The sequence below is a fragment of the Microcaecilia unicolor genome, chromosome 2 (assembly GCF_901765095.1).
Source record: "Microcaecilia unicolor chromosome 2, aMicUni1.1, whole genome shotgun sequence".
NCBI classification, from domain to species: domain Eukaryota; kingdom Metazoa; phylum Chordata; class Amphibia; order Gymnophiona; family Siphonopidae; genus Microcaecilia; species Microcaecilia unicolor.
The window spans coordinates 226269475-226296046 of NC_044032.1; the positions used below are offsets into that span (position 1 = coordinate 226269475).

The window sequence follows — 26572 nt, forward strand, 5'->3', positions numbered from 1 at the left end:
GGCTCACATGTTCCACTACAAGTGTACCAGTCAGAGTGGGTCCCCTTCCCTACAGTCCAGTGCACTGAACACTAGGCTACTCCTGGGACCTGCTAGCTGATCTAATAGGAATGACCATCATATCTGAAGCTGTGATAGTCTGCTATGTACTGTCACATCTTAGGAGGCTGGGAGGGGGTCAGTGACCACTGGGAGAGTAAGGGGAGGTTATGCCTTAATCCCTCCAGTGGTCATTTAGGGCACCTTTTGGTCACTTAATCGTGACTGAAACAGGTCTAGCCAAAAAGACGTCTATCTTTTGGGGCTGCCCATGTTCCACCAAGGTCCTGCCCAAAACACACCCTCATCACACCCCCTTGAAATCTGGACAAACTGTGGAGCAAAAAAGCGAAAAACAGGGTTTCGAAAATCGCAACTGTCATATTATGATGTTTTCTGGATGTTTTTTTGTTTAGAAAATGAGCCCTTAAACCATTAAAAAGATAGTGTCATTCAGCACTATCCAGTTAAAGACATCCTGTTAACTCAAATCTAAGTTGGCATTGAAAACCTATTATTTTGATCGGGCCTTTCCTGATTAAAATCTGCTCGTCCATATTATAGGCTCTAATACCTTGGCTCTGACTGTGGCACCCAGCGACATGTCCTGTTTCATGCTTCTACTATCATCTCTCCTCCTTACTGAATAATGCTTTACCCTTGTCATTAATTTGTTTGCTGCTTGTAACCTAGGCCTTGTTATGCGGCTCTCCTTTGTTTATTCCTTCGTCCCAAAATTTATCTTTTTATTATAAACCACTTATATCTGCTATGATTAGAGTATATAAAATGAAGATGAAATGTGAAATCACACTATATAAATAGCAGGCTTAAGTTTTAAGAAAAGGACCTATTCAAATATTCAGGGGGTCATTTACAAAGGCAAACTAGTGGTTTTAGTGCATGCTAATGATTAGCGCATGCTAAACTCTATAGACGCCCATTTAGCACGTGCTTATTTTTAATGCACACTAAAAATGCTAGCGCACCTCTGTACAAGGACCCCTCAGTGCCTACCTGATATTAAATACAAAGTTAAATGGGAAGGAAGAATATCACTGCAACCTCATTCTGGGTTAATTTTATGACTTTCAAATGCTTTCCTATGACCTTGTCTGAATGGGGGCCTACCGATGACCTTGATATTGAAATTGCAGCTGGCTTGGTTCCCTGATTTGTCCATCGCTGTGTATTTGATAGCAACTTCTCCAATTGGGAAAAGATGAGGAGGTATGAAAGCTGGAGAGACCTGAAGTGACACCTGGGGGAGGGAGATAAATTAAGGTTAATACAATATATTCTTATGAACATTCCAACTGCTTATTATGCTGCAAGTCTCCTTTATCCAGTTTGTGTGATTCATTATAGCTATTCCTAAAATGAAAGAGCTTTAGTGGTTCTACCTTCATTACAGCCCTGTAATAAACTTGCTTAATTGCACAAGAGATGTCATCATATCTATATATATGCTGCTGACGTCACTGAAGCCAAGGTTTGTATGTTCGAAGCTCTGAAGCCTCGAAAATCACAGTCTCTGGGCCCCGCCCTCGCGTCAAATGTTATGACGTTGAGGGCGGAGGCGGAGCAATTCACCAACATCGACGACGGGTGGGGTGGGGGGGGGAGCCACAGGAAATCCTTGCTAGCGCCCGTTTCATTGGCTCCAGAAACGGGCCTTTTTTTACTAGTTTATACTTAAAGAAAGACTTCCTCCTAACCCCCAAAATAAAAATGAACTGAATACAAAGTTACTTACCTATAACAGGGGTTCTCCGTAGTCAGCAGGAGAATGCAGTCACACTCCAGAGAACATCATCTGACAGCGCCAGCATTCCGGATTCCTCTTTTAGCTCAGAGAAGTTTTAAACTACCTCTCTGAGCATGTGAAGGAGTTCTTGCACCATATCACTGTGACAGACACACTTGGTCCATATCTGCGCTAAGAAAAATGTGCTTGAGTGATTTTTTTTTTTTGGAGAGGATGGTGGGAGGGTGAGTGTTGCTGCATTCCCATGCTGTCTACGGAGAACCCCTGCTACAGGTAAGCAACTTTGCTTTCTCCACAGACAGCACAGGGTATTACAAGCACACTACAAGTGAGTCCTTAGCTAAGGACCACAATCAGTTTCATACCCAGGTGGCCCAGAAAAGATAGAGGATGAACAGAATGCCAAATAGCTATTAAGCGAAAAGATTGCGGTGAACTGCTTGACCAAACGCTGCATTCTGAGCAGAAGACTGGTCTAAACAGTAATGCTTGGTGAAGGTATGAGCAGTAACCCAAGTACCCGGAGAAAGAAGTGTTGAAACAATTGAAAGATTTTGTTGAAAGAAATCATTTGTTGAATAATTTCCAATATGATTTCAGACAGAATCATGGTTAACTATGCCACTCTGTTAAAAGAACTGTACTATTCAAGGAAAGGTTTGGCAATGGTTTGAGTCTTATCTACAGGAAAGATCTTTTGCAGTTAAAATTTGCGACTCTATCTCTCACAAACATCCCATAAATCGTGGTGTTCATCAGGGGTCAGCATTATCAGCTTTGCTGTTTAAGCTATATATGTCCTCTTTCAGTGTAGAGTTTCATAATTTAGGGGTATCTTTTAGAATTTTACGCCGATAGATATTCAGTTTTTCTTCCCTATTACGGAGAATGTACAAGATCTGGTTGGATCATTGACGAAATATTTGGATGCATCAGTATAAATTGTCATTAAATCTCTCAAAGACTGAAATATGTATGTTGGCAGGCAATTGAATCCTTGTTTGCCTTCTGCTTTGAAGTATCAAGGAGTGGATTTCAAGGTGAAAAACCTTTTCTTCATAATTTAGTACTGTTAGATGCAAGCTTATCTATACAGAATCAAGTTGATCATACGATCTTGATTCCTTTTTTTCAGTTATGTGTTCTCAGTAAGTTAAAGGGGGTGATATCTAATTATGATTTGTGAAGAATTGTGTAGAGCTTAGTTATAACAAGGTTAAATTATTGTAACTCTCTATATTTGGGGATGTCAGCTGCCAGAGTCCAGGCACTGTAGGTTATGCAAAACGCAGCAGCCCATTTAATTACTGGTACACAAAGATCAGATCATATGACACCTATTTTAAAGATGCATCATTGATTACCTATTAAATTTCGAGTGTTGTTCAAAGTCTTGATTCTGATTCATCAACCGGTTTATTCTATAGTTCCAAAATATTTTCTGAATGCTGTATCTGTATACCAATCACCGCAAGCATTACGATCAAAATCTGCTAAGCAACTGTGTGTCTCCTCTTGTCGTTTGGTTGATACACGTAAGGATTTGGACGTCCCTGATGGTATTTTCAAAACAAAAGATGGACGTCCATCTTGTTTCAAAAATACGGGTTTCCCCACCCCTGGATTTCGCCGTTTTGCAAGGACGTCCAAATCGCAACTTGGAAGTCCCTTTCGAAAATGCACCTCCACGTCACCTCGAATCAACAGCATTTAAATAACCCAGTGCTCTTTTGGTCCACTGCCAAGGCAGTGCTTCAATAAGACATAATTGCGTATGTTAGTGTGCGAAACCGACATATTGCTCAAGGGATTGTAGATCTGGAACACAAATTGCGGGCAATTAAATGACGTTATGCCTGATGCCCAACCCCTTCCTTGTATAAGACTCTTACAGCTACTAGGGTGGCCCTTAATAGACTGTTGCATGAGCAGACAGTGAGAACACTCCTATATCGCAAGTATAAATTTTACAAATATGGGGAAAGAGTGGGGGGGTTACTGGGGCATATCATGAAACGGAGTTGAAAGTTCCGTTTTGTACTGGCACTGCGTAATCAGAAGGGGTTCATTTCAACTAAGATGGAGGAAATAGCAGAGCTTTTTCATCAACATTTTGCTACTCTATATACCTCAGAAGCAGTAGACCTAAATGATGAAACAGATATACAGAACTACTTGCAGACCTCTGGTATGCCTGGTCTCTCCCCAAAGGTGGTGGAATCCCTTAATCAAACACTGTCGGTGAAAGAATTATAGCGGGTTATTCGTGATTTAAAACTTTTCTCTGCACCTGGCTCAGATGGGTTTACAGGTGAGATATACAAAATTTTGCAGCATCAGTTTCTGGGCCCACTATTAGATTTTTATGGCATGGTGGTTGAAGATGGCAGATTTCCTCTTTATGCTAACAGCACCCTCATTAGTCTCATACCCAAATCTGGACGAGAGCTCACCCAGCCAGGGTCTTAGCGACGAATCTTCCTAATAAATGTTGACGTGAAAATGCTATCGCGGATTCTGGCAGACCATTTGGCAACCCTACTACCCCAATTGATAGCAGAGGATCAGGTTGGTTTCGTGCAGGGACGCCAATCGGTGATTAATGTCTGCAAGTTAATACTGGCAATGCTGCAGAGTCGTGTGACAGGGGCCTCCTATATGGTGGTGAGCCTTGATGTGGAGCGGGCCTTCGACCTATGGCTCTTTTTGTTTGCTACCCTGTGCTGGGTTGGCCTCCAGGATTGTATCTACAGGTGATCTTAATATTATATTCTTCTTCCCGAGCAGCATTGCTAGTAAATGGCATCAAAACGGACAATTTCACAATTGGTTAGGAAACCCGGCAAGGGTGCCCGTTGTTATTCCTTCTATCGTTAGAGCCCTTTTGTGTATGGTAAGAGCAAATAACGAAATATGTGGTGTGCAATTCCAGTGCCATTCCTTTAAGGTGTTATCTTACGATGACGATCTACTTTGCATTTTAGATGATCCACAACACTCCCTTTCACATCTACTTCAGGTGATTGCATGTTATGGGGCACTTTCCGGATTGCAGCTGAACTTAACCAAATCTTTGGAACTTCCACTATCCCTATCTATTCAAAATTAATGGGAAGGACACTTCCCCTTGCAGTGAGCTTCTCAATAGATTAATATTTGGGAGTTTACATTCCAGCTGACTTGTCGAGGCTTTATGACAGTAATGTACTCCCCTTATTGGCTGACACCAAGCGATTACTGCAACTCTGAGGTACTTATCCTCTTTCCTTGATGGGACGTATTTCAATGTTCAACATGATGTTAGCTTCCCACTGGCTTCATGTGTTTCAGATGTTACCTTTATCTCTGAAAAAGCGGGAGGAATGTCTGTTGAATAGTGCACTTCAAAGCTTTCTCTGGAGGGGAGAAACCTAAGGCCCATGGGGGTTTGGGACTCCTTAACTATATCCTGTTCCACGAGACATGTAACGTGACTGGCTTACAGAGATGCACATTTTCAGCTATTCCCCTAGAATCTTCACTCTTTCCCATAACACATATCAGTTCATTTTTGCACACTATCCTGTGTTGCATCATAACCCACTTTTTCTTTCAGCGAGAGCAGCCTGGAGGTGGTTGTGCAAGCATCACTACTTTTCGGCTGCAGCTACACTATATTTGGCTATATTTTTCGTAATCCTGACTTCCTGGTGGGCATGACCTTTCCTGTCTTTGCCCACTGGAGAAGATTGGGAATACATTATTTGTTTCAACTTTTGAACGAGGAAGGTAAGCTAAAATCGTTTACAGAACTGCAGCTTGAGTATAAACTGATATCCTCGGAATTTTTTGCATACATGCAACTGTATCATTATGTCACCGCACTAGGATGGACTAATCTTTGTGAAGACATACAGAACACTCTAATGTGAGTATTATATTCATTGGGATCACATAATGTGGTACCTTTGCGATATCACCAAAGATATTTGTTAGACTCTATAGAGGATCTTGAATACAAGAGGATCGCAAAAACTTGGACTACAGAGTTAGCTGTGGAGTTGACTAAAGAGCAGTTTAAGGCTTATGTCCTGGGCATTCAACATTGTTTTCCTTTTGTGTGCTTCTGGGAACTGCAATACAGGTTTGCTCTAAGACTGTATGTATTGCCTATCTGAGCATATCGAGCTGCATTTGGTCTCACAGGGTGTGCCCAAAATGTAATCAGGACTCTGCTATTTTAAGTCATATGTTTTGGACTTGCCTCCAGATTACCAAATTCTGGTCACAGATATTAACTATGATATATGCATATTGGGGACGTCAGGTAGCGTTGCACCCTTTGATACTGTTTGATGTATATCAATATTCAAAACCCAGAATTTAGACATTTCCTTCAGCGAGCCATCTTAATTGGGGAAAAAAGTTATTTAGTTGTGCTGGCGAGAGTCCCTTGTGCCTTCTGTTGGAATGTGGTGCACCCATATGATAGACTTACTTACAGTGGGGGAAATAAGTATTTGATCCCTTGCTGATTTTGTAAGTGTGCCCACTGACAAAGACATGAGCAGCCCATAATTGAAGGGTAGGTTATTGGTAACAGTGAGAGATAGCACATCACAAATTAAATCCGGAAAATCACATTGTGGAAAGTATATGAATTTATTTGCATTCTGCAGAGGGAAATAAGTATTTGATCCCCCACCAACCAGTAAGAGATCTGGCCCCTACAGACCAGGTAGATGCTCCAAATCAACTCGTTACCTGCATGACAGACAGCTGTCGGCAATGGTCACCTGTATGAAAGACACCTGTCCACAGACTCAGTGAATCAGTCAGACTCTAACCTCTACAAAATGGCCAAGAGCAAGGAGCTGTCTAAGGATGTCAGGGACAAGATCATACACCTGCACAAGGCTGGAATGGGCTACAAAACCATCAGTAAGACGCTGGGCGAGAAGGAGACAACTGTTGGTGCCATAGTAAGAAAATGGAAGAAGTACAAAATGACTGTCAATCGACAAAGATCTGGGGCTCCACGCAAAATCTCACCTCGTGGGGTATCCTTGATCATGAGGAAGGTTAGAAATCAGCCTACAACTACAAGGGGGGAACTTGTCAATGATCTCAAGGCAGCTGGGACCACTGTCACCACGAAAACCATTGGTAACACATTACGACATAACGGATTGCAATCCTGCAGTGCCCGCAAGGTCCCCCTGCTCCGGAAGGCACATGTGACGGCCCGTCTGAAGTTTGCCAGTGAACACCTGGATGATGCCGAGAGTGATTGGGAGAAGGTGCTGTGGTCAGATGAGACAAAAATTGAGCTCTTTGGCATGAACTCAACTCGCCGTGTTTGGAGGAAGAGAAATGCTGCCTATGACCCAAAGAACACCGTCCCCACTGTCAAGCATGGAGGTGGAAATGTTATGTTTTGGGGGTGTTTCTCTGCTAAGGGCACAGGACTACTTCACCGCATCAATGGGAGAATGGATGGGGCCATGTACCGTACAATTCTGAGTGACAACCTCCTTCCCTCCGCCAGGGCCTTAAAAATGGGTCGTGGCTGGGTCTTCCAGCACGACAATGACCCAAAACATACAGCCAAGGCAACAAAGGAGTGGCTCAGGAAGAAGCACATTAGGGTCATGGAGTGGCCTAGCCAGTCACCAGACCTTAATCCCATTGAAAACTTATGGAGGGAGCTGAAGCTGCGAGTTGCCAAGCGACAGCCCAGAACTCTTAATGATCTAGAGATGATCTGCAAAGAGGAGTGGACCAAAATTCCTCCTGACATGTGTGCAAACCTCATCATCAACTACAGAAGACGTCTGACCGCTGTGCTTGCCAACAAGGGTTTTGCCACCAAGTATTAGGTCTTGTTTGCCAGAGGGATCAAATACTTATTTCCCTCTGCAGAATGCAAATAAATTCATATACTTTCCACAATGTGATTTTCCGGATTTAATTTGTGATGTGCTATCTCTCACTGTTACCAATAACCTACCCTTCAATTATGGGCTGCTCATGTCTTTGTCAGTGGGCACACTTACAAAATCAGCAAGGGATCAAATACTTATTTCCCCCACTGTAAAAATTGGAGCACTGCAAGGTCAAAGACAACTCTTCAAAGGGGGGTATACGATTTCAACAGACATGGGAGTGTTTTGGGGCCACAATACAACCAATGGCATGTAGCAGAATTCTTAATCAGCCTTAAAATGTACAAGATTTTTTTTGTTATGGTTCAACTACTCCTCGTGATGATTCATTTTGTGCTTAGAATTTGTAATACAAAGGGGGGGGCTAAGAGGGAGGAAGGTTAAGGGAAGGTGGGTGGAGGGTAGGGTTGTTAACATTCTATCTATGTACTACTGCCACTTGTTTATGGCTTATAAGCATTGTTTACCTTTGAGTGCATTAATAAAGATAATTTAAACATTAAATTTGGGCTTTCCACCTGTTAATCGGAACATTTCCATGATAGCTCTTTTAGTTACTTTGCAGTTAAATTATGGAACAGTATTCCTGTACAAATTCAGAGCATTAATTTGTATTATAAATTTAGACAGTTTTTGAAAACATTACTGTTTGAAAAATATTTCTGAACATGTGGGTCTATTATTGGTAACCCGCTTTGATTCCAATTGGATTAAAATGGAGAATGGTACAGATCCCTGAAAAATATAAAGCTGCAAACTGTGCCAACACATATCACAGGACCCCACAGTCACTCATATGGGAAAAACATTCAAGATACAGGGATCTTACACATGCTCATCTTCAAATGTAATGTATATTATTGAATGTAAAAAACGTAAGAAAGGGTGCTAAGTTGGAGAGACAGGCCAAATGATTAAGACGAGACTGAGTCTACACAGACACCACATCAGAAACTGTAGTGCTAACAAGGGTTACACCTCTGTAGGACAGTATTTTGCCAGTCAGAGCACTGCACTAATGACTTTATGATGAGAAAACTAAAGGAAATTTCAAAAAACGTCCAGGAATGTAAAATCTTTGAAGTTAAAATGATAAAATATTTTGGCACCTACCAGACAGGACCTAACAAAGATCTGGGTTTTCTATCACATTATAAAACATAAAATTATACTGCTTTGTCAACCTCTGATCACCTATCCATCTCTCCTTGTTTCTCACCCACCCCTACCTTCCCCATGAGACTGTCATTAGAATGCTTTTATGGTCCCATGTTAGACTGCTGGTCCCATGCTTGAGCGTCTGGCAGGAAGGCACCCGAGCTTATGCTCTGGGGGTACTGCCTCAAAATTTTAAACTGACAGTGCACTATGGCGGTGTCTGCACCGGGCTCCGTGGATGAAACCCACATGTGAGAATATTATGCTTGCTTGTCCTCGGAGAAGATGTGATTCCTGGGATACAATCGTTCACTATTTAGTACAGATCACAGGTTGATGCCTCATACCTAAAACAGAATTATTGTTATTTGTCAATGTGGTTGAGCAGCCTTTTTAAAAAAAGGTAACTCACAGATTGATAGTGAAAGCATGCTTAAATACTATTTTGAGAAACTGGAGATCACCTAACCCTCCCAACTTAACTCAATGAAAAATGAAATGTATTACTTATTAAAAATAGAGAAATTAGATGGTTTCTGATTTGGGAAGCATTTCCTCATAGAGCACGTAGTAGACTGTTTACTATGTAGGCGTACGCACGCACTACATAGGTGTACCAGGCTGCCTGAAAAATAGGCACCAGCATTGTCAGAAGTCCGTTTGAGGGAGCAGTCACTCCTCTGGCACCCCACTTAACTATGCCTCTGTGGATTATAACCCCCCCCCCCCCCCGATTTTCTTTTTTCATTGAGATTAGTACCTGTAATTGTATATGTATGAGCCATGTTACTTTTCTGTAAAAGCATTTTTGCATGGTTTCTGTTATGACCATATTTGATTTTTTTAAAGTTACCTCATCACCAGAGTTATCCTTTGGTACTGGCAAGTCCCAATAAATGTTTGCAGAGTTTTGATGCTCCAAAGTCCATACTCGAATATCATCTGGACAGCTGATAACAGGAGGCTCAATGTCTGAATCACAAAAGATATCAGTCAGCAACATCACTACAGTTCCATTGGTATAAAGTTAGTCATTTCTTAGAACAAAAGTCCTCATTGTAGTGTCTGTCACCCTAAGTTGCTAGCAGCCAGAGAAACTTTTAGATACATGACAGCTATCAAGTGCAAAACCGTATTCAGTTTATAGTATGATGCTGATGTTTAAGGCTAGGTTCAGGAGGCTCCAGCCTATTTACAGGCAAAAGTCCTGGACTATAAATATTTTCTTTGTTACATTTGTACCCCGTGCTTTCCCACTCATGGCAGGCTCAATGTGGCTTACATGGGGCAATGGAGGGTTAAGTGACTTGCCCAGAGTCACAAGGAGCTGCCTGTGCCTGCAGTGGGAATCGAACTCAGTTTCTCAGTTCCCCAGGACCAAAGTCCACCACCCTAACCACTAGGCTACTCCTTCACTCCACAGTGGGCCACAGTTTACATTCTCAAGGGTACACCTTTTATATGTTCCTACTATAAAAGAAGTAGATGAGATAATGGGATAGGGCTTTCTCAGTAAGGGCGCCTCAGTGCTGGAATGCCCTCCCTAAGGATCTTTGTTATGAAACTAATTTAGCTAGGTTTAAGAGATAATTGAAAACATTTTTGCTTGAACATGTTTATGGTTAAATGTGGGTGTATTGGGCTAGTCTGTGATGTTAATTTTGTTTTGGAAATTTTTTTATTATATTGTGAACCACAGGAAGCGAATCAGATCTGACGTATAAAAATGTTAATAAATATGCTTTCGTACACTTCAGGGCACTTTTTTTTTTTACTGTATCTTTTTCAATTCCAAAACATATGGGAGGACTCAATAAACGGTTTCATACAAAGATGCTCCCGGTAAAGCTTACATTTTTAGGCTGCACACCATAACATGGTCATTTTAGCAAGGCTTCAAACAGCTCTGCTATCTAAAAATCATATTGAAATGTAGCTGCTTAACAATTTTTTTCTGTTAAAGCACTAAATTACAGCGGCCTCTATTCTGCAAAATTCTGGGGTACACAAAACATTATGCCACAAGAGCAGTCACCTTGGAAAAAAGTGGAATATGTCTACAGCTGTCTGAATACTTGTGTTGAAGCATGAAAAAAACGCCCCTGTTTACAAAGCCGAACTAGCGGCTGGTTGTGCGGTACTGCCAACACAGCCCATTCACTTTGAATGGAATGTCAGAAATGCCGTGTGGCTTTGTAAACAAGGGGGGAAATGTTGTGAGAGTCCCAAGTCTGGTCTAATATTTTTAAGGACCAGAGTGTGATGTCATTATGTCCCCCCCCCCCCCCACCACTCCCTAATACCTTTTTAAAACACTTGCATTCCCCACCCACATCCCTTTTAGAAACAAGTTGATAGCAGCTGCATCCCTCCACTCTCATCTTACTTGTCAATCCCTTTTAGAAACGTGCTTGTAATAAGTAACATCCTCCTTTGCCTCTGACCCCTTTTAGAAAGATATTGGTGTCACTTGTACTCCCTCTTTGGCACCAGTTTTCCCTCTTTGGCACCAGTTTTCCCTTGAGTCTAGTGTGGAGCAGCAGTAAGATAATATTACTTCCCTGTTTCCACTACTGATACTTCTCTCCATGTAAGCAAATATTGTACTAGCTTTGTTCTACTGAGTGGCACTTTAAAGTCATCAGACCTTTTTCCCGTTTGGCAACTAGCAAACTAGAAGTTTTCTCCCTCCAAAGTGGTATTTCGTTCTTTTGTTTCTATACCCCAAGTGCTTCATTTAGCATTTTATTTTAAATTAAAGCACCATTTCCCAACGTTTGACCATTTGTCTATTTTGCTAACTCTTTTATTTTAGCTGTGCTCCTGGGAAATGTCTACACATTTGCAAATTTTCATATCATCTGTAAGCACCTATAGTCAATACTTGAAATATCTATAACAGAGATAATGGTTAATACAATTGTCAGAAGATTTGCAGTGTTGCATTAAAATAGCATATACAGTTATAGGTTCAGCAATAAAGAGGCAATGATCTGCAGTATTCCTTAGGAAGATAAGATCACACAAACCTCAGTGTCTAGGGCTAGATTCTACATATTGCGCCAAGATTTCCACGTGGAAATCGAAGCACATTCTATAAAGTACATTTTAATTTAGGGGTACTTTATAGAATATGCTGAGCGAGGGTCCACATGACTAAATTTAGTTACGGTCAATTACGTCAACTAAAACCTGGTGTAAATCCCGACGCCTAAATTAGGCGTGGAGTGGGTATATTCTATAACAATGCACATAGATTTTAGAAACACCCACGATCCACCAATTCCACGCCCATAACTACACCCACTTTTCAACTATGCGACTAAGAATTTATGCGCACCACATTATAGAATACGCTTAGCAAGTAGTGCGAGTAAATTCTAATTAATGCCATCTAGTAATAATTGCTTGTTAACATCCAATTATCTGCGCTGATTAGCCTGTTAATTAATTAACCCCCCTGTTTACTAAGCTGAGCTAGTGGCTACTGTACTGCAATAGCGCATGGCAGCCGCTAGCATGGCTTTGTAAACAGGGGTATAAGTTGTGCGTGTTGTTATGGAATACACGTCAATTTTCACATGGAAATCTCGGCGCGATATATAGAGTTCCAGGGTTAATATGTGAAAGTACTATTTATTGTTGCACAGCGTGGACTTAAAACAACCAAAAGCCCAACATGGCCACGTTTTGCCCTAGCATTGGGCTGCATCAGGAGCTTGAACTGTAAATGAAATAATTCTTCAAAGACAGTGTAATACAAAAAAAAAAACAGAATTCATAAATTGCTTCACAAAACATATATAATTAAGGGTCCCTTTCACAAAGTTGCGGTAAGCTGTAATGTGGGCTTATCACAGCAAAAAATGGCTTACCACAGAGAACGGCAGTACTTTTGGGATGTGTGCACATTACCCACATGCTATAAAAATAAAATTTACATTTTGGTGCAAGGATGTGTCTGGGGGTGAACAGTGGGCATATTCTGTGCTAATCGTTAGCTTAGCTATATTGCCGCTAACAGATTAGTGTGTGCATAGAGCATGAGCGCTTATAGCCTACATAATGGGTGGCAGTAGGGGTTCATGAGTTAATGGCCAAATTAGCGCATGGCCATTAATTAAAAAAAAAAAATAGAAAACCTGCCCATCTTATCCAGGGGGTAAAAATGGCCTTAGTGTGCGGGAAAGACCCACAAAAGGGTGTGCCTCTTTTTACCCAAAATTCACAACAAGCAAAATTATAAATTAAATAGAATGAAATAATATCCTATAACATGAGATTAAAATATAAGAACATAGAAATAGAAGAATAAAAAGGAGCTCATTCACACCTACCTAGAAGGAGCTAAATAAGCAGCATGTTCCTTCTAGTAGAAACTCAGTCCTCACACGTCTAAAGAAATTGTCAGAGGATATGTTTCAGTTTGTGTTACTAACATAAAAATTCCACATAATATTTAAAAGTATTAGAGTAATAGTGGTATATTCACCGTACTTACAAACAAACTGAGCAGGTGTCTTCAAACACAGCAATGCATAATCAACATCTGTTGTAAAAGATAATTATGCCCCTCTCAGGGGTTAAATGCCATCTCTGTAATCAGATATATCCATATTGGCAACTGACTCCGTTTTGGCAAAAACAATTTGTTTGTCAAAATCATTTGAAATTTCAGTATAGTGTGCTATCATCTGCTGACCTACGGTAAGAAATTGCAATTTTTAAACATGTAATGGAGCTAAAAACCTCCAAAAACGTTATGCATTACCCACCATGAGTTCCAGGTTTTATATCATTTAATTGTATATGTTTTGTGAAGCTATTTATGAATTCTGTTTTTATTTTGTATTACATTGTCTTTGAAGAATCATTATTTATTTACAGTTCATGCCCCTGATGCAGCCTAATAACAGGGCGAAACGTGGCCAAGTTAGGCTTTTGGTTGTTTTAACTTCATGCTGTGCAATAAATAGTACTTTCACACATTAAACGCTGGTATTGCAATGCGGAATAATGTAAGCCACATTGAACCTGCAAAGAGGTGGGAAAATGTGGGATACAAATGCAACAAATAAATAAATAAATATTTATGCAATTTGCTATTCTTATCTTCCTATAGTTAAAGGTTGGCACCTGAAGATAACCACGCCACATAAATTTTGAACAGACAAGTCGATGCCTATCCAAAGTGTTATTTGTTTAGTAAAAATAGGAGGTAGGGATGTTCCAGGGTTGGAGTCCAAATTTATGCAGATAGCAATCCTAACTTTAAACAGATAAGTCATTTGTTTAAGCTTTGGACTGCATATTCAGAAGCCGTACTTAACAAACAGAGCTGCTGAATATCAGGCATAAAGACAGGCAAATAGATCATTGTTTTGAGAATGGACATCTTAGTGTACTGATAAGGATCCATGAATTCTTGCAGATACAAATTTTTTGAGACAGTATTGTGAATATTTGATAATTAAAGCATATGATAAAAAAATATGCAAATGTTGAAACTCTGAAGGCTAAGTCCTTAGATTACTAATTCACTTGTATTGCCAGATTCTGAGCATGTCCTTGTGATAGCAGTTAGTCTTGTTGTCTTAGCAATTAGACATCCTGGAGTTTACAACGGGGTTAACTTTGAGAAGGCCACCTACTCACTCACTTGTGTGTCTTTGTAAAATACTAGTACAGATCCTGCAGAAATAGTGATTAGATAGACTAAAGCTGCACCCAAGAGCAGTCATAAATGTCAATGCATAAGCTACATATATCTGCTATAAAATGTGTGTAAATCGCAACTCCACCCATGCTCCAACCAACCTGCTCCCCTGAATACGTCTACTCTAAAGTCTTGTACAAGTGTGCACCTAATTGCACTGTGCATACTTAAACTTGTGAGGTAATTTTATGAAAAGCCTTTTATGTGTGTATACTGGCATATATGTGTGAAAACTCCTTTATAAAATTATCCTGTAATGTGGGTGGTGTAGAAGTACTTCCTCTATAACTGTAAAATGCGTTCTTCCAGCACTCTGATGTTGCTACCATTGTTTTGTTTTGCTAATCCTTGAAGTCATACTAATGCAGTGACAATCCAGTCAGTGCATTTAGCTTCCCAAAACACTTCTCAGTCTTTTTTTTAGCTATGATCCAAGTAGCCATAAGCTAAGGATGGTCTCCTCTTGGTGCTCTTACTGAGACTGGAAATCTCAATTAAGTGAAGAAGAAGGTTTTTATAGCTATAGAATGTCAGGCAATAAATATTCCCTCAATAGGGACCATGGAGACATGTATAAAAGAAACTGAATTAGCAACAGTTAGAAATGCTCTCACACTAATGTCTCTAGGTATCCAAATGAGTTGTTGTCATCTTGGAACCAGTGGCGTAGCTACGTGGGGCCTGAGGGGGCCGGGGCCCCCGCAGATTCACCCAGGACCCCCTCCCGGCGAACCCGCCCCCGCCGCCGCCTACCTTTACTTTTGCTGGCGGGGGATCCCACTCCCCGCCAGCCGACGTCTTCTCAGTCCTTCCTGCTCTTCAATTTGTTTGCTGACGTCCTGCACGTAATTGTACGTGCAGGACGTCAGACTCAGAGAACAGTTCTGTTCTCTGAGTCTGACGTCCTGCACGTACAACGTGCAGGACGTCAGCAAAGTAATTGAAGAGCAGGAAGCGACTGAGAAGAAGACGTCGGTTGGCGGGGAGTGGGATCCCCCGCCAGCAAAAGTAAAGGTAGGCTGCAGCGGCGGCAGGTTCGCGGCGGGAGGGGGGGCGGCAATGTCGGTGGTGGGGGGGCGGCGCCGGGGGGAGGGCTAAAATGTGCCCCCTCCCCCGGGCTCTGGACCCCTCCCCCACGGAAGGCTGGCTACGCCCCTGCTTGGAACCACTGCTCAAAAAGAAAAATCTGAATTTCTTTTCTATTTCAGAATACAGAATAGCAGAGCACAGGAATGCATTTATTTTTGGCTGGCTACTGTGGTTTTGGTTTTCCTCTCTTGCTCCCTCTCTACATGTTCCAGGAGTTATGCGGCACAAAAACAACCCTCTCTGGAGCAATTTTTCATGTCATTCTTTTTTCTCCTTTCTAGAAAATATACATTATTTCTATACCTTCACAAACTGCTATTTGGACATTTTCACTCCATTTTCCAGAAATGAGGCACCTAAGTTCATTTGCAGTTCCAGACAAGATGAAGCCAGGATCACAGCTCAGCTGGCACAATGTTCCTGATTTGGTTGGTTCCTGTCCACAGCCTGATGGGGATATCAGCAAGTTCTTCGGTTTCTGAATGACAGGACAGTGGATTTCTAGGGCAGTCAGAAGAACATCAATGAACACAAACTAAAACGGACCTGGTTTACATGAAATGTTTATACTCATATACACAAGACAGAACACCTTGATGATATAAACCAATAGTGGCCCAAAGGTTAGAACAGTGAGCTAAAAATCAGAGAAGCCCGATTCAAACCCTACTGCTGCTCCTTGTGATCTTGAACAAATCATTCAGTCCTCCATTGCCTCAGATTCAAACTTAGAAGTCCTTTTACTATTCTGCAGTAAAAAGGGCCCTGCGTTAGCGGCAGTGGCCGTTTTTGCTGCACACTAAGGCCCTTTTTACAGCAGCAGGTAAAAAGGCTAAACAAAAAAAAAGACATGGCCATGCGGCAAGATTGCTCTTACTGCGTGGCCATGCGGACAGGAGCACTTACTACCACTCATTGTGGTGGCGGTAAGGGCTCGCACACTAACCCGGTAGTAACTGGGTAGCACGCAGTGCTGCCACATTACCACCAGGTAACCTCCTGCAGAAAACTTTTAAAATATTTCTGCTAGTGCTGGAAATGCCATGCAATGGGGTGGAACTACCACCTGCACCCACGTTGGGCCGGTGGTAGCTCCAGAGTGGCATGCAGTAAGCCCGTGCTGGGCTTACTGCCGGTTAGTAAAAGGGCCCTTTAGATTGTAAGGCCATCAAGGACAGGAATATATCTGAACATAACTTGTCTTGAACTACTACCGAAAGGGTGTAAGCTAAATCCAAGTCTTTTCCTCCACTATGCCACAAACAAGTATTGCTGTATAACTATCCTGTCATATTATTATGGAAATAACATTTGCATCTGAAGAGGCACACAATCATTCAGGTTAGTCAAATTGTGCAGTGTAAGAAATAGATATTGCCAAAGGAGTAGCTACACTTTCTCTCTGTGAAATGCCAGCATCATGCCTTGGAGCAGGAGAATACAGTTTAGTAGGACTGTCAGAATCATGGAGCTGAGAACAATTTTCATAGACACTTCCACTGATAAAACAGCGTATTACATGCAGAATAGGCTTTTCAAAACTGTCCAACCTATAGTGGTAATTCTACAACAGAACGCCAATACATAGGTACACATTCCATAAAGAAAGTAGGTGCCTACTTTCCTTTATAGAATACTAGCCATTGAGCCCATGAAAACGGGCTACTTTTGGAATGGGGGGGTTTCCGAGTCCCCCCCCTGAGGTCGGCCCCGCCCCGCCTCCCCCGGAGTTGTCGCCGCCGCCGCCCCTCCACCCGGCCCGAGCAGCACTGTAAACTTACATCAGCACGCAGCAGCAGCAGGCACATCAGCAAAGCTGCCGTCAGGGCGGGCTTCCTTCTCTGCCTGTGTCCCGCCCTCGTGTGACGTAACGTCGGCAAGGGCGGGACAAAGGCAGAGAAGGAAGCCCGACGGCAGCTTTGCTGATGTGCCTGCTGCTGCGTGCTGATGTAAGTTCACAGTGCTCGGGCCAGATGGAGGGGCGGCAGCGACTCCGGGGGAGTGGGGGGAGGGGGAGTGGTTCCGACATCTGCAGCATGCCAGTAGAGACTTCCCTCTCTGTCCCGCCCCCGTCATCACGTATTGACGCGGGGGCGGGGCAGAGAGGGAAGTCTCTACTGCGCATTTGCGAGTGAGTACGGTCACTTGCCGTTTATATGTTTGATTAGTGTAATTGGGTATCATGTGCAGTATTATTTGATTATAGTAATAAATCAGAACCCAGAACAACAGCATTTGAAAAAAGCTGGTTACATCCCCGCAACCACTTCCTATTATCAGTGTTAACTAAAGAAGGAATCATTCACTTATCTGTAACAGCTTTAAGCATAAGCATGCACCACCTGCTGGCCAAACTAGGGAAATACACTTCAGAATTAATTTAGGCAGATTTAAAATCTTAAAACACACTATTCTGTCACATTATCCCTTTTAAATGTGTTATTCTTGACATCTACTATGTCCTATATTTGTTTATTGAGTCTACTATCTTATTCTTATACATATGAACATGTATCCAGTTTTGTGCTTTTAATGTATCATGTTTTTAATATGGACGGATTTTTTGGACATTATGAGCAGGCTATCTGAATTCTGATTTTGACATTCTTTCGAAAATGCCCCTCCATGTGATTGCACAGGGACGCAGAATCAACTGGAATGCACAGAGTCAACCAATCTCGGTGTAAATGACAGTCTTCTGTCCTTGGCAAGCAGCAGCCTCCTGTTTGCCTCATAGTGAAAACAATGATTTTGAAGATGTTTCAGGTAGTCTTTTTGGGTTCCCTATTCTGCCACAATCCTTGAAGTCTGCTTGACTATGATCAATATCCAGATATCTGAAATGTATGTCAAAATTCTGGATTCTTCTCCCATACTGTGAGCAGGACTGGAACACCAAAATCATCTGAGATATCTTCAGAAAAACTGGCAGCTAACAAGATAAAAGAAATAAAATAACTTTTTGTTTTAAGAAAAATGAAATATGATGGAAAATAATGTCACAGCACAGAAGAGAGAAAAACAAAAAATATCCCACTGTGACGAAACAGTGGGTTTTCTGAGCCTATGAACTGTATTGTTTTGCTGATGGTATGTGTTTCTCCTGGTTGGCCAGCAGATGGTGATTGTCCTTTTTTAAAAATCTATACCGGAAGTGACAGGGTTTTTTTTCCCACCTGTGAGGTAATTTGTTAGTCTCATTCTGTTAGTACAAGAAGAAAGACCTCTCTATTACCTGTGATCAGTTATATTCTGTAACTTGTGAGCAACTATATTTCCTGTATTTCCCAGGCACTATTCAAGTAGTGATAAAATGTTTAGTTTTATAATTGATCCATATTCAGTTACCTGTTATTATGTGCTGTTTTTGTTCCATTTGTTTTATGGTTCACTGTTCAGTATTTTTCATGACAATAAAACTTCTTTAGTTTACTACCTCTGCTTGTCTGGACTGACTAAGAATCCTGGTGTTTTGTGTGTTGGGTCTGTGAGTGCTGTCTAAGAACTCTGGGACCCCTGAGAGTGTGGCCCCAGTGTACTAGAAATCATTGGGGAATAATTTGAGAGCGGGAAACTCGCCCAGAGGCGGTTGGGAGTGGGACCCAGTCGGTGGGAGGAGGGTGCTAGAGTAGAGCACGAGTGGCAGGTGCAAATGGACCAGAGCTGTGCTGGGAACAGATCCTCCTGGTGGACTCAGGGTTAGCCCCAGGCAGGTGACTAGCATTTCGTCATACCCACAAACTGAAGAAGCAACAAAATACAGTGGGAACCACAATGCAGACGAGCAAATAATCCAAACAAAGCAGCTCTTTATTAAAAAAGTTCACACATAGGACTCGACACGGGCCATGTTTTGGCACAAATGCCTTCCTCGGGAGTCAACAGAGCGCAATGCAATGCTCAAATCTTATAAGAAACTAAAGAGCTGTATCAGATTTTAAAAAAACAATAGTTCCTTAAAAGTGCAGCTCAACAATCGCAAAGTAAAATCAATGTCAAACACAGATGAAGGTGAAAAAAATTTCTTCAATTCAGCAGAGCTTTGTTTTCATGTTTGTTCAGCAAAGTAGGAAAAACAAAACTGGGGCGCCAAGGAGACTGCTGCACATGGGAAGGGCTGTTCTAAGTTCTGATGGAGCTCTTCTGTCCAGGAACCACTGGATGACATCTTCCACTTGTGTGCCTGTCTCAATCCTGCTTGTTGACAAAAAGCACCTGTGAATTGTAACGCTTCTAAAACCTCTCCTTTTATTTTATTTTGTTTTCCATTTTATATATTGCCCATCTCAAAGAGGCTACAAAAGTAGTATAAACACACCAAAAACCATTTAATAAAATGGTACACAGAGAGAACACTCCTACCTCCAGTATAATGCAACAGACAACAAAAAGCCTACCTTCACAGTGTGGCTCCTTCCCATCCCACTGGGAGTTTCCTTGACAGGTGAGTTTGGCATTTCCTTCTAGCTGATATCCTTTATCACACGTCACATAACACTCTGTTTTATAGGAAGTATTGCTTGCAGAGCAGTTAATATATCCATGTTTTGGTGAGTGAAGCCTTGGACATGTTCTTGCTAAAGTGTATTGAAAACAGAGAAATATTATTCTGTATTAAATGTTTGCTTTCAGCTTATTGTTAAAACATACACCCAGTACATAAGAATATTTTTTTCATTAGGGGGATGTGATTTGATATACCGCCTTTCTGTGGTTACAATCAAAGTGGTTTACATATTATATACAGGTACTCATTTTGTACCTGGAACAATGGAGGGTTTAGTGACTTGCCCAGCAAATAGGTTTTGTTAATAATGTCCAAGGAGGAATACAGGATATCCACTCAACCTGATAAAGATTAGAATACAATGGGGTTCACAAGCTATTATGATGATTCTGGGATGTAAACTTCATCCTCTTGCTCATTGAAATTCCTAAAAATCTTGTGCAGGCTGAACAGTACCTTCTCATTGAATTTATTTATTTGAATGTATCTCACACCTTTTCAGTAGTAGCTCAAGGTGAATTACATTCAGGAACAGTCATGGGCATAGTTTGGGGGGGGCATTGCCCCCCCCCCCAAATGCAGGGCCAGCGCGGCGCAAAGCAGCGGGCAGCTCTCAGTGGCACCAAAACATAAGAAAGGGTGTAGAGCCTAAATCATGACACACTACCTCTTGAAGGATATACATATAGAGCTTATGCATTTCTAAGGTCTACACTGGCATGGTATGTGAAAGGGGGTGGGGAAATACTACTGGAGAGGAAGAGGGAGTTCCTTCTTCCATATTAGCATATTCATTCATATATATATATATATATATGCGCAAATGAATATGCTAATATGCCCCGCCCCATCATTTGCCCCCCCCCCCCCCCCCCAAATGAAACAGTCAAACTACCCATGGGAACAGTAGGTATTTTAGAAACTGGTGCTGCAATGATTGCAATATCTTCTTGATAAGAATAGCATTCTAGATGATCATCAGTTTGATTTTCATCCCAAATACTCAATTGAAACTTGATTTCAGTGTGTGATACAATTCAAATAGGATTTGTCCGTGATATCCTGTTTTTGATTTTGGACAGTACAGTATCTTTACATGATCCTTCACATTTTACTACGTGGCTGGATGAAATCAATGAAAATCACAGGCAAAGTTCTAGACTGGTTTTCCTCGCTTCTGTCCCATTAGTTTTTATGAGTACAACAAGGTATTCATAGATCTACCTGGAAAGAACTTTGCTCAGGAGTGCCACAAGGTTTCAACTTTCCCCTGTTTTATTTAATATTTACATGTCTCCTCTTTGCAAACTCTTATCATGTTTGGGTGTACAGTATAGACTCTATGCAGATACCCTAAACCTTTTCGTCCCAATTTCTGGGACTCCATCAGAAGCCCTTGAGTGATTCTTCGTCTGCACTGCATAAAAACCTGGGTGGCAGCCAACAGATTTAAATTAAATATGTTTTTCTCAGGTTTGGATTCTAATTCATTTCCATCTAAAGTTAGTATTGATGATGTGAAGATCCCTATCTTTAAGGAAATATGCTACTTAGGAGTCCTTTTAGATTCCTCTTTGCCACTGTGGCCCGTTTATGCAGCATAATCCAGTTCTTCTATAAATTGAAAGTTATCAAAGATCTGGGAAATTATAGACCGGTGAGTCTGACGTCGGTGCCGGGGGAAATGGTAGAGACTATTATCAAAAACAAAATTACAGAGCACATCCAAGGACATGGATTACTGAGACCAAGTCAGCACGGCTTTTGTGTGGGGAAATCTTGCCTGACCAATTTACTTCAATTCTTTGAAGGAGTAAACAAATATGTGGACAAAGGGGAGCCAGTTGATATTGTGTATCTGGATTTTCAAAAGGCGTTTGACAAGGTACTTCATGAAAGGCTACAGAGGAAATTGGAGGGTCATGGGATAGGAGGAAATGTCCTACTGTGGATTAAAAACTGGTTGAAGGATAGGAAACAGAGAGTGGGGTTAAATGTGCAGTATTCACAATGGAGAAGGGTAGTTAGTGGGGTTCCTCAGGGGTCTGTGCTAGGACCGCTGCTTTTTAACATATTTATAAATGATTTAGAGATGGGAGTAACTAGCGAGGTAATTAAATTTGCTGATGACACAAAGTTATTCAAAGTCGTTAACTCGCGACAGGATTGTGAAAAATTACAGAAGGACCTTACAAGACTGGGAGACTGGGCGGCTAAATGGCAGATGACGTTTAATGTGAGCAAGTGCAAGGTGATGCATGTGGGAAAAAAGAACTCGAATTATAGCTACGCCATGCAAGGTTCAATGTTAGGAGTTACGGACCAAGAAAGGGATCTGGGTGTCGTCGTCGATAATACACTGAAACCTTCTGCTCAGTGTGCTGCTGCGGTTAGGAAAGCGAATAGAATGTTGGGTATCATTAGGAAAGGTATGGAAAACAGGTGTGAGGATGTTATAATGCCGTTGTATCGCTCCATGGTGCGACCGCACCTTGAGTATTGTGTTCAATTCTGGTCGCCACATCTCAAGAAAGATTTAGTAGAATTGGAAAAGGTGCAACGAAGGGCGACTAAAATGATAGCGGGGATGGGACGACTTCCCTATGAAGAAAGACTAAGGAGGCTAGGGCTTTTCAGCTTGGAGAAGAGACGGTTGAGGGCAGACATGATAGAGGTATATAAAATATTGAGTGGAGTGGAACAGGTGGATGTTAAACATCTGTTCACGCTTTCCAAAAATACTAGGACTAGGGGGCATGCGATGAAACTACAGTGTAGTAAATTTAAAACAAATCGGAGAAAATGTTTCTTCACCCAACACGTAATTAAACTCTGGAATTCGTTGCCGGAGAACGTGGTGAAGGCGGTTAGCTTAGCAGAGTTTAAAACGGGGCTAGACGGTTTCCTAAAGGACAAGTCCATAAACCACCACTAAATGGACTTGGGAAAAATCCACAATTCCAGGAATAACATGTATAGAATGTTTGTACGTTTGTGAAGCTCGCCAGGTGCCCTTGGCCTGAATTGGCCGCTGTTGTGGACAGGATGCTGGGCTAGTTGGACCCTTGGTCTTTTCTCAGTGTGGCATTACTTATGTACTTATGTACTTCATGATTTACTTTCTGTAATTTCAGGACACTCATACTATTGGGTCATTCCATGCCAAGTGGTCTAAAATTTAAAAAAGTTCCCACCATCATGTTCCCCAATTTTGTTCAAGTTTTATCTGTTGCACGAGTCAGGTGTTAAACAAAGTTTCCCAAAATTTGAGGTCTCTAACTGCAATAGTTGCAGATCTAGACCCCATTTTCTGAAAGGTTGTCAGTCCATGAGCGCATGACGTTTACCAAAATGCTATTTTGGGGGTCTAATAAAATCCAAACACATTTATAAGAATGGCTAAAAAATTCAAATCCTGTACAGTTTTTGATGCTAATTCCGATGAAATACATTTTAACATTATGGATGCAAAATCCAGTCAAACAAGTTGACTCAAAGTGTGCATCAAAATTGGTCGCGACTCATCAGAACATATTTGGACCAATATTCAGACCGCAACAACTTCCATGTAAACAAAGATACGGACTTGAAATTTTGAACAAGCATTATGCTTGTGCTGGACATAATACTGCCAGATTTGCAACTAACCAGAATCTATAACCGCCCTGCAGGATCTCTTCAAAGTTGGCACTGTCAGCGCAAATGGTAAAATATACCAAAGTTCAAAGCCAATTATTTAAAAAAAGAGTCTGCCTGAATCAGCTTGTGAACAGTATCATCTGAAAGAGAAAACTGTGCTCTACAACACTGATATGTTTTTGTTTTGCAATGCCACCAGATAATCCAGGAGAGTCAGGTAGGCTTTGTGAGAGGCCGCCAGTCAGTACTAAATGTACGCAAGCTACTAGCAGCAGTAATACATAGTGCGGTAGAAGGCAAATCTGGGTTAATAGTCAGCCTAGACGCAGAACGCGCCTTCGACAGGGTATTTTGGCCCTTTATGTGCTACAGTGGGTAGGGATCACGGGTTGGCACCTGCAGGCTATTTGGGCACTTTACTCATCACCGACAGCTATGCTGGTGGTCAATGGGATCCGGACGGTGGAGATGGCGATAAGATGTGGGACCTGGCAAGGATGTCCCCTGTCCCCTCTGCTGTTCATGCTCTCTTTGGAGCCTCTTTTGTGTGAGATACGGGCGGCGGAGAGGATACGGGGCCTCGGAATCCAGGGGGTAGTTACCAAAATACTTGCTTATGCAGATGATCTTTTACTGCTGTTAGACCCGGCTCATTCGACACTGCAGTGCCTGTTGGAAGTGTTGAGGGGCTATGGGATGATGTCAGGATTGAAGCTAAATCTTACAACGTCACAAGGATTGCCTCTAGGAGGGGAGGTGCGGAGTAGCTGGGGAGACCAGTTCCCACTAGACTGGGCAACAGACAAGATTAAGTACCTGGGGGTCATGGTCTCGACAGACTTGTCTATGTTATATAAATTGAATGTGTTTCCGCTGCTGGCGGAGACTCATCGATTGCTACAACTCTGGGGCGCCCATCCCATCTCACTTGCCGGCCGTATAGCACTCTTTAACATGATGATAGCTCCAAAGTGGTTCTATTTATTCCAAATGCTGCCGCAATACCTGCGGCATAGGGAGGAGCGGCTGTTGCATCGTATGGTGCAAGGCTTTCTGTGGAGGGACCGGCGCCCTAGACTTCCAATGACAGTGTTACAAAAACCCAAGGCTCATGGGGGAATGGGATTATTGAACATCAGGTACTTGGTAGTATCATGTGTACTGAGGCATATTCGAGACTGGTTGGCAGGTACCCAAGACTTCACACCAACTGTGATAGAAACTTTGCTAGCCCCCAAGGAGCATCTGGGATGGCTGGTGCACACAACGAGCAGAAAGGCACAACTGGAGAGTCGGAAAAACCCGTTCATTAGCTCAGCAAGAGCTGCCTGGAGGTGGCTGTGCAAGCGTCATAACTTCTCCCCAGCGGCCATTGAAAAATAATCCAGACTTTCCAGCGGGCACATTTTCAAAGACCCTTCTTGCCTGACAGGCATGTGGGATCCACTACATGTATTAGCTGTTGGATGAGGAAGGGAAAATAAAGGAGTTTACAGAACTGCAACAGGAGTTTAAATTGCCAGCTATTGACTCTTTTGCATACTACCAAGTGCGGCATTATGCTGCCTCACTTGACTGGGAGAACCTGTGCGAGGATGTTCAAGACACATTGAACTCGGCCCTTACTTTGGGATCTCAAAATACAGTGCCGTTGAGATTTTTTCATCGCAATCTGTTGGACACGACAGAAGACTTGGACTATGCAAGCTATGCGAGGAAGTAGGCGGCGGACTTAGCAGTGGAAGTCTCAGAGAGTTTGTTCACAGACTTCCTCAGAAGCATACTGAAGAGAGCCACTTTCTCGCGTGACTGGGAATTGCAATACAAGTTTGCACTAAGACTGTATGTTGCGCCTAATAGAGCATTTAAGGCGCGTTTTGGAGCTTCAGGGGCATCTACTTTGGGCCATATATTTTGGACTTGCCCACTAGTGACAAACTTCTGGACAGAGATTCTAGCTGCTGTTCGGAAATATTGGAACAGCACAGTGCCCTTGCAGCCTCTACTCTTATTTGAGGAGTTTAAACAAGGAGATCTTCGAGTACCGGGCCTGAAGGACTTCCTGCGGAGATCTATGCTACAGGGAAAGAGAGTGCTGCTCCTGAATTGGAGAGAGTCAACTGGCCCAACTCTGGCGCAATGGAGGATACAAATGATTGAGAGATTAAAATTGGAGAGACGGGGGGTCAAGGATCTTCAAACAACAGCAGGCAGACATTTGCAAGCGGTGTGAAGTCACTTTTGGAACACGTTACAGCCAGCAGCTAGGAGCAGTCTCCTCAATAGTTAAATGCCTCTAGACAATCTTGTTGAAATGTGTCATGCCTTTCCCCCTTTTTGCCTCTAATCTAGGAAAGGGGGGGGAAGGAGGGGAAGGGGAAAAAGTTAAAATATGTTACCGTGACTTCATATGTTGGATAGAGTTGAATTGATGGCATGTGAGGGGTGAGGGGAGAAAAGTTAAACTACACCCGAAAAATGTAGATGTAAACTGGCTCAACCTGGGCCTTAGAAGGCCTTAGGGCCAAAAAAAAAAAAAGATGTGAAGAAGCACAAAAACCTGCGAGGGACCACAAAAAGAAAACGTCTGACGTAATGAGGAGAGATCACAGACGCGAACTCTCTGCTCCACGGAAAACAAAAGACAGCTTGTCCCGCGTTCGCCCATTGGGCAGGAAGGCACCCACGCATGCACGGTGGGATGCTGCCAAAGGCCTCTTAAGAGATATTAT

At 42.2% G+C, this 26572-nt stretch overlaps 1 protein-coding gene across 3 annotated transcripts in view; it reads right to left on the reverse strand.

The window, feature by feature from the left end:
• The window catches only part of SVEP1 (sushi, von Willebrand factor type A, EGF and pentraxin domain containing 1), a 538231-nt gene that overhangs the window by 392203 nt on the left and 119456 nt on the right, over window positions 1–26572 (reverse strand). For all 3 annotated transcript variants that reach the window (XM_030193745.1, XM_030193746.1, XM_030193744.1), the window contains exons 6-9: window positions 20092–20271; window positions 15998–16195; window positions 9743–9861; window positions 1171–1300 (exon numbers count right to left, since the gene is read on the reverse strand). In XM_030193745.1, coding sequence (XP_030049605.1) covers window positions 1171–1300; window positions 9743–9861; window positions 15998–16195; window positions 20092–20271 — 627 coding nt within the window. The remainder of the gene's footprint in view (window positions 1–1170; window positions 1301–9742; window positions 9862–15997; window positions 16196–20091; window positions 20272–26572) is intronic.